Source organism: Lepidothrix coronata, unplaced genomic scaffold (assembly GCF_001604755.1).
Source record: "Lepidothrix coronata isolate B3197 unplaced genomic scaffold, Lepidothrix_coronata-1.0 Scaffold83, whole genome shotgun sequence".
Classification (NCBI taxonomy): Eukaryota; Metazoa; Chordata; class Aves; order Passeriformes; family Pipridae; genus Lepidothrix; species Lepidothrix coronata.
The window spans coordinates 1,870,077-1,884,599 of NW_016690263.1; the positions used below are offsets into that span (position 1 = coordinate 1,870,077).

Below are 14,523 nucleotides of genomic sequence, written 5' to 3' on the forward strand. Positions count from 1 at the left end.
TCCTCTGAGTGAAGAATCACAACTAATGAAAATATACGTGTTCCAAAGCAAAACAAAGTTTGAGAATTTCAGACCCGAGAATTGTTGACAGCAAATTTCAGTGTTGCACCTGATTCCTCCCCACCCTCTTTCTCCTTTTCTTGTTACCAACTCCACACCATCAAAAAGTGTCATGCAGTGAAATATCAATTATAAGGAGTCAAGAACAAACTAATTCAGACATGGACTGTTGTGACTTTACAGAAAAAGGATATGAAATTGAACATCAGTGTGTAAGATTAAATAAAATGCAGTAATTGCAAAATAGTTTGATATTTCTAGTATTTATCTCTAAGTATGTGTAATAATGTTTTGGAGACATAAAATGTTATTATTTTAGTGTCTTGAAGTGCTTTGGTAGTTCAGTATGATTTTTTTTGTTATAAAATTAGGTCCTATGTAGTTATATGTATGGGATTTTTTTGTTTGTAGCTATTTGTATTCCTTTATGGTGCTTTGCAGACCCAGGGACACATTGTCTGCTGCATGCTCTGAGCACTCTACCCCAAGCTTCATTACCATAGTGCTGTGCTTAACTTAATGACACTTGCTGAAGTCATAAAACTGGGACTGTGTTTTGGCTTCATGGGCTTTGAACTGGAGCTAACTTACACCCTTATAACTGAGTGATAGGCTTCCACAGTTAAATAGCGAAAGCAGTTAAATCAACTTAAGGCATTGGTTTTTTCTCTTCTTACTTTTTCACTCATGGAAACCTAGCTTTAGATAAGTCAATACTCTAAGGATTCAGAAGTTGGCTCTTGTGGAATTCTGTTACTATGTGGTGTGGAAGAGTAATGCCACTGACTTGTCAACAACGCTGTAGCTTGTTAGTGTGTTTGAAGGTATATAATAACTACCATTTTTTGTGACCATACAGAAGGAACAGATGTGTGAATGTACAGTTTATTGGAATTAAATAAGATTTATTTCTTGCTGTAAAATTCAAGTTGTGATGTGAAAGACAACTGATCTCATTGCCTGCAGCAGTATTTTGGCTTATTTGTAGTGACTAGTCATTGGTATAATTTTAGATCAGATACATCATTATCTGCTCTGATCAACAATTAAAGCAGAATTTTAATTAATGTTTTGAAGTTGTAACTCCAAAAGGAGAAACTGCTCCTAAATAGTGTTGCCACAGCTCAAAATTGAACAAATTTAGGTTGACTTTTCAATTACAGTGCTTTATTGGCTTCACTTATGAATTGAGCAAAAAATATTTTGTCAACATTATTTAACTTGAATTATTTTCACTTTGGTTGTTTAGAGTTGTTTTGGGGGTTTTTTTACCCCTAAATGTACAATACTTTATAGGGCATATAAATCATAGTATGTACTTTCCATATCTGGAAAGCTTAGTGGAACACTGCCCTATTACTGTGTGGCACAAAGCTTTGTCTCTCAATTTAAAGAGAGCACCTGGAGCAGACAGTCTTTACTAGTGCGTGGATGAGCTATGAACCTATTCATAAATAATTAAAAAATATGATTCTATTTAGGTGGCAGTCAGTCAGATTCAGGTCACTCAAAAGTGTTTGGGGGCCTCACAGTTTTTCAGTTACAATGTGATTGCCATGAAATGAGGAATTTTATCTTACTAAAAAGGGTCAATAGTGCCATCTACTGACAGTTTGTTAATGAGAGTTCCTATTTGCAATTTTAGGAGATGCTTTTGTAACCCTAAAAGAAAATCTTCTATACTCTTGCTTTAAGGATTGGGAGCAGAAAAAACTCCAGGCAAATTTAGTAGAGATAAGACAGAGAACAGCTCTTTAATGAAGGCCTTCTGACACAAGGAGTATGAAAAGCGTGCACCCGTGTCCGGGGTTTCCACAGTTTATGATCTGATCCGAGAGCCACCTGCCCCCAGATCTGCCCTCCAGAAATTGAGTCAGAGGTCCTAAGACCCCTTCCTTCCTCATCTTCCTCTTCTTCATGGCACATACTGTCTTTGGAGCTCTTCCAAGGTTCTGGGCTTGAAATTGCTTTGACTGTGATGATACCTTGTTGTTCAGGCCTGGGGTGCAAATGTTCTTAAACAGAAGGTGTTACTACAATTCTACCTTGAAAGGAGCCTAAACAAGCCTAAAGAATTTAGAAAATTCAATATGAAATAGGAGAATAGGGTTTGATGAGTGTTAACTACAATTCTAAAGTGACTATACAGCTACATTAAAATCTACAAAAAACTAAAAATCCCTAAAATTCAAAAGCATCAGTATCATCAAATATGCCAGACAGCATTTGAGATGTACCTTTATTTTCAATTTGGAAACACTTGCAGTAGTGGCTCAGCCATTTGAGAAGTTTTTTTGGAAGTCCTTGATTTTTGTCCAGCACATGTTCCATTATGTATCTTTTCTTCAGAATTTTCGTATTCAAGAATGGTCTTTAAAATTGATGGGAGATAAGTATGGTTCAATTATTCTTAAAATTTTGGTCAAATGTTTCATTTTGAATTATAAAGACAACTGTATCTCAAACTTTTTTGAAATGTGGCTGCTAACGTTTCTACAGAGATTTTTTTCCCTTGGCTTTACTGCAGAACCTTTAGAGTTCTTTACCCTGAGATTTTGAGTATTTTTGCAAAGGATCTGTGAAGCAAAAGTTGACCTGTGAAAGATCAGTGATAAAGTTTGAGAACTCTAGGATATAGGTGTAGGTAGTTCAAATTGTGTTCTTGGAGGTAAAGGGAGCGGAAGACATTTTGATATGCAACTTGGGTAGAGAAGAAGATTTTATAGGCTTATGTGTACCTCCATGGAAATAGTATCACCAAGACCAATTTTTTAGAAAGGGATGGAGGAGAGGTTAGGGTTATGGTATCAGAGATCAGAAGATGGGAAGAAGTGAGACATATTTGCTTAGGTGGACTAAGCAGGAATTGGAAGCTAAGCCTCCAGTCAATAAGGAGGAGAAAATCAGTAAGAGAATACATGTGAGGAGAGAAACTAGCACTCCAACATGGTTTTTCAGAGGGAAGGATATGTATGATAAACAAAGACAGAGCAGGAGAGAAATGGAAGTAGAAATTGAAAGTGGCAGGCAGGAATCCCAAAGAAGAGGTTCATTCATTGTAGTGTGATTGCCTACCTATGACAGTGGTACCACTGGAAAATAATTTCTACTAAATGTCTGAACCTGCTGGTTTTTGAAAGCTTCTCTTATTAGCTGATCTACATGGAAAACCCCACATTACTGGAGAACATACTGAACTCTCATCTATAAGTTATTTGGTAGTTCTGAATAATTGTAAAAATATTGTCTTGAAACTGTATTATAGGAAGACTAATAATAATTGTTTGATGCAATAATTATCACAAGATTTTTATTTGGATTAATTATACTGTTGCTATGGTTACTTTAAATGGGAATAGTAGAATGTTTTGAGTTATTCAAATTTTTGTATGCTAATTTGTTAAACATCTGCGTACTTTTTCAGGGCAAAATATCATAAATTAAAATATGGCACAGAATTGAACCAAGGTGACTTGAAAATGCCAACTTTTGAATCAGGTAACTTTTTTACAATAGATTTGATCTGTTCAATTTTTATTGCAGCTTTCCGTCTTTCCCCCAACCCTCCCGTAAGTGTCTTATAGAGAATATATCTAGGAAAGATTTGGCATTGGGTAGATATTGTTTAATCTGAAAATCAAAATTAATTGACCTTTCCTTTTTTTCAAGGAGCTCTGAATGTTTTTATCTTGAATTAAAGAAAAAAATCCAAAGAGAAAAAAATAAGCTGTCCTTATTGCTCCTCTGGAGTGCATTTGATTTTGCATTGTAAATATCAAGTTGATAGTAACAGTTTTGCTCTTCACAGTATTGCAGATAGAGGAAAGCATTTCTCGTAACAATGCTGGGCTATTTAATAAGCAGAATTTCATTTGGCTTCTTTGGGTCTTTGGGAAGACAGACTTTTGGTCTGTATTTGTATAGTATGCCTTAAAATTGTGGTCTACAGATTTATGTACCACACCTGTCTCTTTTTTTTTTTTTTCCCCCTTCTCTTTTATAAGTGCCACATTTTGGGTACTTTTATACCCAGTTGAAGCTAGAGATCATGATTAGTATTTCTTGTTTGATGGGAATTTTTTTTGTGTTTGAAAGCATTATAAGTCACATATTAACTATGACACTGTATCTTCCAGAAGATACCAAAGATACAGAGGTTCCTGCAGTACCTCAGAATAGCCAATTGACCTGGAAGCAAGGCAGACAGTTACTGCGACAGTAAGTAACATTGTTGACTATTGGTGTTTCAAACTTTTCTTGCAGTAGGAGGAGCTGTATATATGCTTACTCTATGTAACAGTAGTTGAGGTGGGCATATAGTAGTTTGTTTTCCAGAACTTCATAGTCTTGAGCTTTTAGCAGTACAGAGTAAGGTTTTCCATATGAGATGGATAGCAGTGAAGCTTGTTTTTCAATAAATGATGTAATAGTGGCATTCATTTTTAACAGTGATACTAAGTTTCCTTTTTTCTCAAATATGCCTTCCTCTTTCTTCCTGCTCTGAATGCAACTAGGTATCTTCAGGAAGTAGGATATACAGATACAATACTGGATGTGCGCTCCCAGAGGGTAAGGTCTTTGCTTGGGCTCTCCAATTCAGAACCAAATGGTTCAGTAGAGACGAAGAACTTAGAACAGATCCTGAACGGTGGTGAATCTCCTTCGTCAAAACAAAAGGGACAGGAAATCAAAAGGTAAGTGAAGAGATAACAAATGCATAAAGTTTGTTTTTCTTAATCGTTGGTCAGTGCAAATTGAACTTTCAGCTGGAGAGTCTCTGAACACCTGCAAGTGTAGCTGACCATAAATGATTATGAACTTAACTAAAACTCATTATACACAGGAACATGTACATCTATTACGTACATATATGTACATTATACTAATATATACAGAAAAATTGTGTATTGAAGTTGAATTATGTCATATAAACACTTTGGAGGTGTTATTTTAATCAAAGATTCTGCTGAGTGGTGTTTTTGTAATAAAGACATAGGCAGTTGTAGAAACTTCTTCATACAACCATTTCTTGTTTTGCTAGCTTTAAAGCTCTTAACCTGTCAGGTAGCAATTTCATTTAATCTGTTAAACTTTGAAATCTATTCAGCAAGTAAAATGGATTCTCTCAATGTTTTTAATTATGTAGGAATTCTGGTGATGTTCTTGAAACATTTAACTTCTTAGAAAATGCAGATGACAGCGATGAAGAAGAGGAGAATGACATGATAGAAGATATTGCAGAAGGAAAAGAAAAGCATCGGATAAATAAGAAACACAAAGTAAAAAATCTTTTATTTTGTTTTTTCTTTAAATGGATCTGAAATTCCCTTTGAAAAGGGAATTTTTTCCCCCCAGATGATATAAATGTGTAATGTTAAAGTGTTTGTTGCACCTTTGTTATGTGAATGGATTGTAAGCAGATGTGTTATTAGTAAATTTGGTAGTTTAATTAATATATTACATAGAAAAATTAAAACCAACCAACCAACCTATTTGCAAATGTGAATTGGCCATGTCAGCTTCTCTCCATACTTTGAGTCCCTTTATGAGGTAAATTTAGCACAATACAGTGTGCATCCTTTCTGAATTTTGGAGAAGGTAGGGACAGTTCCTTAGAGGAAATAAGGTTATGTAATGTGAAAAAAAATTACTTCCACATCAAATACATGTTTAAATCTTCCTTTCAGGCAGTTTTTTACTAAGTAGATTAAAAGCCTAGCAGAGACTTGTCTCAAATCACCTTTTGTTTAAGGTTCAATTAAGTTTTATTTTTCTCTTTAGTTTTCCATTGTGTGAGCAACTTCCTAGGTAGGATAGACTGTGTTACCTGTCCTATTTTAGTTCTTTTTTCTGTACCATAAGTCTCCTTGTCTTTGAGGTTTTTGAAATTGAAGAAGTGAAATCAATGTAAAAACATTGATTTATGAATGTTGTACTGAGAGTTTTGTTACTTTTTACTCAGAACTGTTTTCTGTATCATGATGACCCTCTGGCTGCATTGGATTTTTTTTAAGTAGTTGACAGCATTAGCTTGACTTGATGCAAGTCTTCATGTCCAAGCTTGACTTGTCAGGAAGGAGTTTCCACCATGCCTTATTAACTTGTACTTCTGGTAGACAGATTAATCAAGCAGTTGAATCTCTTTTGTTCTAAGGCAGTAGGTAGTATGATAAAAAGATTATCAGGTAAATAAATCTCTAAGCACATGCGAAGATATTATGCTACTTCTTGATTTTTTTACCAAGTTTCTTTTTCTATAGAAAGCAAAAGGATCATTTATAGTTAACTTTATAAAAATAGTCTCTTTCTGCAAATAATAGAAAATTAACTTCATGTGGAAATTTTTTTCACCTGAAGAACTTTTCACTGACCCTTTGGCAGGGGGTTTATTTGTTTTGTTTAAGGTGAAGATGTGGTAGAAATAGTAAAAACATAGTTTTCTTAAAATGCTTCCTTTTCCAAATTTATGCTTAAAACTGAAATAGAACTGGAAAGCAAAAAGGGGAAAAGGCTCCTGGACCAATAGAAAACAGAATTTGTTTGTAAGGCTTCTCTGCAGAGCTATTGATAGTGCAAGAAAATCAACAAAATTTTCTAATTGTTATGTGTTAAATAAAAAAAAATGAAGACTGGGATGTATGGGGTTGTTTTTGTTGCTAAAGCTAATGTCAGTGTTCTTTTTATTTTCTAATGATCACTAGACTGCACCGCTCTGTTTTGTTGTTTTGTTTTTTTTTAATAAGCCAGCTGAGATCTGTGTCTTTTTCTGCATTTCACATTGAAAAATGTTTTCCCCTGGAGCCAATTACTCAACCAGAGTAACCTATATCTCTTCTAACCTAAATGACTAGAAAATCTGTCCGTGATTTGAACGCAGAAAAATGTTTATCTGCTTGCAGATTGGTAATGAAGGTTTAGCTGCTGACCTTACAGATGACCCTGATACTGAAGAAGCTTTGAAAGAATTTGACTTTTTAGTGACAGCTGAAGATGGTGAGGGAGCTGGAGAAGCTCGAAGTTCAGGAGATGGAACAGAGTGGGGTAAGATGCTAACAAAAGCATTTAGAAGTAAGGGAATATTTGTTCATGGTAGTACATGAGTTGCAATATCTACTAAAATGGTGTGAATGTGTGGATGATTGTGATGTTCAAATGTTAATGCTTAGAAAATGGTGTATTGTATACTGAAACTTTCATATGTGTATGTATATACACACACACACATATATATATATATGCTGTCGTAGTTGCCACAAATACAAGTATAGTTGTAGTTGTTTTGGGTTTTGTTTTTGGTTCCAAAACTAAGAGGAGAGTATTTTCCTTGTTAGATAGGAAAGGTTCTGAATGTTTTTATACCTGTATTAAATTTGCTTTCAAATATAGATATCTTTTTTTCCTACTTGTTTTTTATCAGGACTTTTAAACTTTTTGTACTTTAGTTTCTTTGGTGTACTTGAAAAGTGGACCATTAGTATTTTTAGTTTTTCTCACTGAGATTTTTCGATGTTGTTGCTCATATGGCTTGCATTAGTAAAAAAACAACCCAAACTTTTGTAATAGCCCAACTTTTTCGTAGTAATTTGTGAAACAAAATACGTTAAGTCAGAAACTTCTGCAACCTACGTGTTTCAAAAGAAGAAACTGAAAGGAGAAAATTTATGTAGGAAAAAGAACTGACCCGCATAATTAATATTTGCCTTTAAATGGTAAGTTGAAATCTTAGTTTCTGAACTGTGATACGAGCAGTTTTGTAGTTGCATACTCTTAAGTCTTTAATTGTAAGCCCCAAAGTGCCACTAGATCATGTTCGACCATTTTATGTCATTGAGACAATGAAGTCATACTTCAGTAAGCACCTCGGTGAGCAAAGAGAATATAAAGATCTACAGAAATTAAAATAACAGCACATCTTCCAGGAAAATAATCCTGTCTTGATTTTGAAGGTATCAAGGAGTAGAAAGCATTCCTTCCTGAAAACTAGTATTAAGGGTTAGTCACCTTTATTTTTAAAACTCAGTCTTATTTCTAGTTGGAAACTGAAGCTGAACAAACTGTTACCTTTAGTTTTGGTGATAACTGTCTACTTTTAGTAGAATTTTAGTTGCTTAGTGTTGATCCCCTTTGAAGTTGCTGGTATGTGATCTTGATCATCTTTTTATTTAGGCACACAGGCAGATCTCTTGATGTAAGAACTTGAATCCAAGTATTTTACTTTGTTTGCAACATTCCTTCAAATATATAGTGATGCCAAATGTTCTAGTTCTAGCATCAGTCTTACTGCTAATGTATATAAAAGGAAAGATTATTTGATACTATAATTCATGCAGTCAAAAGATTTATCCATTTTTGCCACAGCAGACTGATGAAACTTATTGAACTAGCTTGTCCATTGAAATTCCAAGTCGTTGTTCCCAAGATTACTTTCCAGTGTGTTCTATCTCTGTCATCTTCTGAGGTAGCTACCCGATTTCCGGTGTCTATTTTAAAAGTCAAACTGACCCACCACAATTTTCATAGAGCAGTTTGAATGTCTTTTATTACAGTTTAAGTGAAACCCATAGCAAAAGCGACAACTGATTTAAATGTAGTTTGTTCCATTGTTACCAAAGTAATAGTCTGAGTCAAGGAAGTGGGAAGAAAGAAATAAAACATAGACCTACTTTTCATCTTTCTAAGTATGTGTTCTAAGTTTTGCCATATGAAGACAATATCCGTAAGTTTATTGTTTATTTTCTGCTAACCTACTATTTAAATGCATGAAAGACACACTTCCAACTGTAGTAGCAGTGTTTTTTTCACATTATGTCACTGATTTTAGTACAACTGTTCTTTTCCTAAGTGGATGTTTAAGGATACAGTCTATCAGTCTATCAGATCCTGGGGTTAAGCGTTACTTTTTTGAAGGTCAGTGTGTAAATATGACAAGGCTTCTTTATTAACTACCACAAATAACATTTTAAAAATTGTCCCAGTTAAATGCTTTCTAAAGTAATACATTGCCTAAACCAATTTATTTTAGCCTGTCATGTTATTTTGAATTTTATGAAACTGTTGTTAACGGAAATCTCCAGGTCTGTACATTTAGCTGTTTATTTTGAAGGGGAACTTCATTTAAATGAATACTTACCATGACTTTCTAAACAATTGCATCAACCATGCACATCAGTATTTGTTAAAATTCAAATTTTTCTTCATAATGTAATATTGCTCTATTCTGTTTTCATAGTTTTTCTTTCTTCCAGTTTTAGTTTTCCTGTCATTAACATCCTTCTCTTGCAAGGGTTTAAGCACTTTCGAAAAAAATGTAAATGTTTACATCTCTATTTATTTATAATGTTTTTATTTAGTATCTGGAAACCAAACTTCTGATGTTTAGACTCTAAACATATTGCCTAGTCTTCCTTTATTAATATTTTTAATATTTATCTGTTGAAGTATTGTCTGTAGATCTAACTTCAAATATGCTGAAATATTTCATCACCAAATTCAGTTATATTTTTGCTATTGGAGACGTCTGCAAACCAGCCAATGAGCGCTGTGAAGTTTGGGTTCTTTTCTTCCTATAGTACAGCTTTTTATGAACACATTCTTTTTTTGTAAGTCCCTCAGTTAACATACTTTGAGTATTAAATTAATTTCAAACATTGCAATTTAATGTGTCCTGTCATGTGACATGTTTTACTTAGGAACAGCTTATCTTCAAAATAGTGAAATATGAGCAAGTTCAAGCAATGTTCAATGAAAAGTCAAAGTATGTGACACACTAGAAAAAAATGTACATTTATAAATGCCTTGTGGTGATTTATTATAAAGAAAAAATGCATATATAATTTGCGTTTGCTTAAGCAAAAAGGAATAAATACTTATTGTTATATATTGTGCTATGTATTACAGATTTAACATATTACGTAGTCTTTTTGTTCTCCTTATGGTTTCAAAGACTAACTGTGTGTTCATCACTGGATTTCTCATCTCCATGAAACACCAAAGTTCCATTTGCAGATGGACCATGAGTCAGAGAATGACTGACTGTGCCCAGAATTCTGGAGGGCAGAGTGTGACTGAAATTAAGAGTCTCTTGGGTCGTCTTCTAAATATTTAAAAAAAAACCCAAAACCCAATAAAAAATAATTAAAACCAGCCTTTCTCCACAAAATTATAATGGTTAGTGGACATCCTGGATCCTCTGTGCTGTTCTGGTGTCAGTTTAGTGCAGGTATAAACACCCCAGGCAGTTTGAGGAAGTTCACGAGAGGGAAATTACAGAGATCTTCTAGTTACATGGCTCTGTTCTGAAATACATAGTTTATCTAGGCATACCAGAGAGAAGCACTGCTGGATTTTCCTAAAAATCTTGTTGGAAATTCATTTTGCAGCTTCCTCAGATAACCAGAGTTAGTATTTTATCTGGTTTTCTATTTTCAACCTGCATTTCAGCAGCCAACAGTGTTGGTTTTGGATATTTGTTTGTAGGCTTATGCTTTTCCTGTTCTCTATTGACTGAATGAGCCCACAGTTCCTTCAAATTCTTTGTCTTGATATTTAATGTCCCGTTTGTTTTGCACTCTACAGACATTTCTAAACCTCCAGTGTAGAACACAGACTATGTTACTTCAGTTTTGTCATCACCTGTGCTGAAATATATAGACTACCCCTGCTTTAATACAGTGCACCTTTTAAAATGTATCAAAATGACTTTTTACAACAGCATTGCATTGCTGTTCCATGTGTTCATCTTCTGGTTCAATTTAATTCCCTAATCCTTCTCTGCAATACTTCAACCTAGCTGATTATTTTTATTTTATTAATGGTGCTTTGGATTTTTTAAATTCATTTTAATTTGGTTTTAACTGAATTTCTTTTAATTGAGTTTTAGGGTTTTTGGTGTGGTTTTTTTTTTTCCCCCCTGATTTTCTTCCTCTTTTGATTGAACACATTCTCTGACTTATCTTTCTGTGCCTCTTGTGTTTCCTGACTAATCACTATTCCTCTCTGTCAGTGTTTTGGCCCAGTGATTGTAAAGATCATAAAGGTCTCCATGTTTGCAGTTTGGTAGTTGTAGCTGCAGTTTGGTGTAGGATGTCATTGTTCCTTTTTCCTCTCCACAATTCTTTGTGGTCAGCTCAGGGGACTCTGCCATTATGCTGCTGGTTTCATGCTTTCACTGCCCTTTCCATTTCTATATTGATCTCCTTGATCAAGATTGACCTGTCTTTGTCCTATTTGAATGGTGATAGATGCATCAGTATCCTAGGGTATCCGTCCACTCCTTCGTTGTCATGTTTTGTCATGAAACATGTACTTGGAATAACTCCTATTGTGTTGCATCCTAAATGCATGTTTCCTTGTTTCTGCTGTGTATGATTCCTCTTGTGCACTTTTATGGTTATAATGGTTATAACTTCAAAAATTGATACAGTCATATTGTAGGTATGATTGGAAGTTGAGAACTGAGGAACTAAGTTTTATTATTTTATGCCTAAAGAATTTGTGGGCATAAAGCTAAACTGGCACATAAATCAAGTTTGCTGCCTAGTTGTCTACTAGCAGAAGTGCTTCTGCAAATGTTATGTATGCCTTGTCTGAGAAACAGGCTTATCTTTTTACTAATTCTAAGTTTCCAGAAATATTTGAGATGGATAGTTTAGAAAAATGGAGACTTGACTTTTCATGAAGAATAATTAATTCTGCAATGTTTGTCAAACAGAAAAAGATATGTCTTCTGAAACGACTGTGGAATGTTGTATTTCTGTTAATTATGATTTAATTTCTGGAATGCAGTAGGATGTCCACCTGTGTGAATTACTTTTTTTCATCTTTATGTAAAAAACTGTGTTTATAGACTTGTTTCTCTGGTTAAATATAGGACCAAGGTTTTTTTCTTGTGCATGTAGAATGAATGCGAAAGGATGCATGGTGGTCTGTCTTCATGAATAAACTGGCACTGATTTACTCAAGCTTGCATTTTCATGAGAGATATAGCATGAATATTTTTATTTGCTTATTCAACACTGGCTGAATAATTTCTTAACACTGTCTTTCTAAAGATGCAGTAATTGTTTCTGAACATCAATGAATTGTTGTGTATTTTGAAGTATTTAACATAAACAGTTACTTATGAAGCTTAATTTGTTTGCTCCTTAGTAACAAATTAACATACAATTTTCAAATATGTAACTGATAATATACAGTGCCTTGGAAAACTGTATGAAATGAGACTTAGTCTTTTATAAACTTAAAACTGAGACTGCACCTTTAAAGTAAAGATTTATTAATAACTTTATTAGTGCTCTTATACAGCTATGACAGTAAATCACCAACAGCTTGCATTGCCAATTGCTGATTTTTTTTCTTTTAATAATATGCTGCATGTAGACAAAGATGACCTGTCCCCAACTGCTGAGGTTTGGGATGTAGACCAGGGACTAATAAGTAAACTGAAGGAACAGTACAAGAAGGAACGAAAGGGGAAGAAAGGGGTAAAGAGTAAGTGCAGATTCTGAATCTTGTAATGCAACACTTTTTTGCCTATCTATATAGAAGACATTTTTTCTCACAAGTTCTGTTTTTGTTTTTTTTTTCATTAAACATCATTTTCTGTAATGGGGGCAACCAACTTTAACTTTCTACCTGCTGAATGTGAATATGCCAAAACCTTTGACAGCCATTTCCTAAATGAGAAATGTTGAAAACACATAAAAATTCAAGATTAAATAGGTGAAGAGAACTAAATGCTTTGAAATGTGAGTGTAAAAATAGTGAACAACTTGCATTTTGAGGATATTCCTACTCTAAGAAATTTTCTGAAAGATTTAAACTTTATCTGCTTTTTAAAGTATAGTACAGTGATACTGTTCTGGGAAGGATGGGTGTTGAGGTTTTTTTTTGGGGGTGGTGGGATCGAGTTTTTTGTTGCTTTTTTTAATATGAGCTTGAATCAAGCTATAATTGCTATTTATGGGCTTGTAATTATTTTACAGTCCTAGGCATTGAGAATAAAAAAATGTCTCTAATGTATATGAACTTTTTGATGGCCTTTTTAATGATATAATCTTTATTTTATGGTGCCCTTCAATTTTCTGTGCATTTACCACATTTTGGTTGACAGCTCTTTACTCAGTAAGAGTTTTGTGACCAGTTGACCTATTTTAACTATGTAAGTTAAACCAAATTTCAGTGTTGAACAACCTGGTAAAAATGCTTTTAGAAATTATGTTATGAACTGCACAAAGTTCTTAATGGATAAAGTATTATTAAATCTATGTCATCATAGAATGGCTTGGATTGGAAGGGACCTTAAAGATCATCTGGTTCCAATGTAATCTAGTTTAGATTAGATATTAGGAAGAAATTCTTTACTCTGAAGATGGTGAGGCACTGGCACAGGTTGCTCAGAGAAGTGTGGATGCCCCATCCCTGGAAGTGTTCAAGGCCAGGTTGCATGGGGTTCTGAGCAACCTGTGCCAGTGCCTCACCACCCTCAGAGTAAAGAATTTCTTCCTAATATCTAATCTAAACCTACTCTCTTTTAGTTTGAAGCCATTCTCCCTTGTCCTGTCACTACATGCCCTTTTAAAAAGTCCCTCTCTCCATCAGGTACTGAGAGGATGCAATTAGGCCACCCTAAAGCTTTTTCTTTTCCAGGCTGAACAATCCCAATTCTCTCAGCCTCTCCTTATAGGAGAGGCTCCATCCCTCTAATCACTCTGGTGGCCCTGCTCTGGACTCACTCCAGCAGGTCCATGTGCTGGGAACCCCAGAACTGTACACAGTACTCCAGGTGGGGTCTCACCAGAGTGGAGTAGGGGGCAGAATCCTCTCCCTCACCCTGCTGACCATGCTGCTTTGGATGCAGCCCAGAACATGATTGTCTTTCTGGGCTGCAAGTGCACATTGCCGGCTCATGTCCAGCCTCTCATCCACCAAGTCCTTCTCAGCAGGGTGCTCTCAATCTGTTCATCCCCAGCCTGTATTGATACTGGGGGTTGCCCCCAACCCAGGTGCAGCACCTTGCCCTTGGTCTTGTTAAAGCTCATGAGATTCCCATGGATCCACTTCTCGAGCTTGTTCAGGTCCCTCTGGATGGCATCCTATGTCACTTCAGAGAAGCTCCCATGCTTGCAGTGTTTTTCTTCTAAAAGTGTATTTTAACAGTTTTTGGCAATATCTAGTAAAAAAATTCTTTTCCTCAATTTGAAAAATTGTGTGAATGTGTATGAACTAAATTAAGTGATAATTAAAATATAACACTTAATGAAGAATTCTATAATCATTAAGATTTGAATTTACTTTGTGACACCTAACAATTACACTTCAGTTGGTGCATGTTGGTTATTTTTGCAGCAGTTTTGCATGACTTGCACACACACACATGAACGTAAAATCTTTGACAAAGCAAAGATTTTTACCTAGTCTTGATTAGAGCTTACAGTAGTAATCTGCATGCTAATGAGCATTACC

General features: G+C 34.8%; 1 protein-coding gene across 5 annotated transcripts in view; it reads left to right on the plus strand.

Annotated features, from left to right (window-relative positions):
- Positions 1–14,523, plus strand: part of STRN3 (striatin 3) — a 62,501-nt gene that overhangs the window by 20,385 nt on the left and 27,593 nt on the right. For 2 of the 5 annotated variants that reach the window (XM_017820426.1, XM_017820425.1), the window contains exons 3-8: positions 3,485–3,558; positions 4,197–4,278; positions 4,575–4,754; positions 5,207–5,339; positions 6,960–7,101; positions 12,439–12,549. In XM_017820426.1, coding sequence (XP_017675915.1) covers positions 3,485–3,558; positions 4,197–4,278; positions 4,575–4,754; positions 5,207–5,339; positions 6,960–7,101; positions 12,439–12,549 — 722 coding nt within the window. The remainder of the gene's footprint in view (positions 1–3,484; positions 3,559–4,196; positions 4,279–4,574; positions 4,755–5,206; positions 5,340–6,959; positions 7,102–12,438; positions 12,550–14,523) is intronic. The other 3 variants (XM_017820428.1, XM_017820429.1, XM_017820427.1) reach the window with 2 other exon arrangements.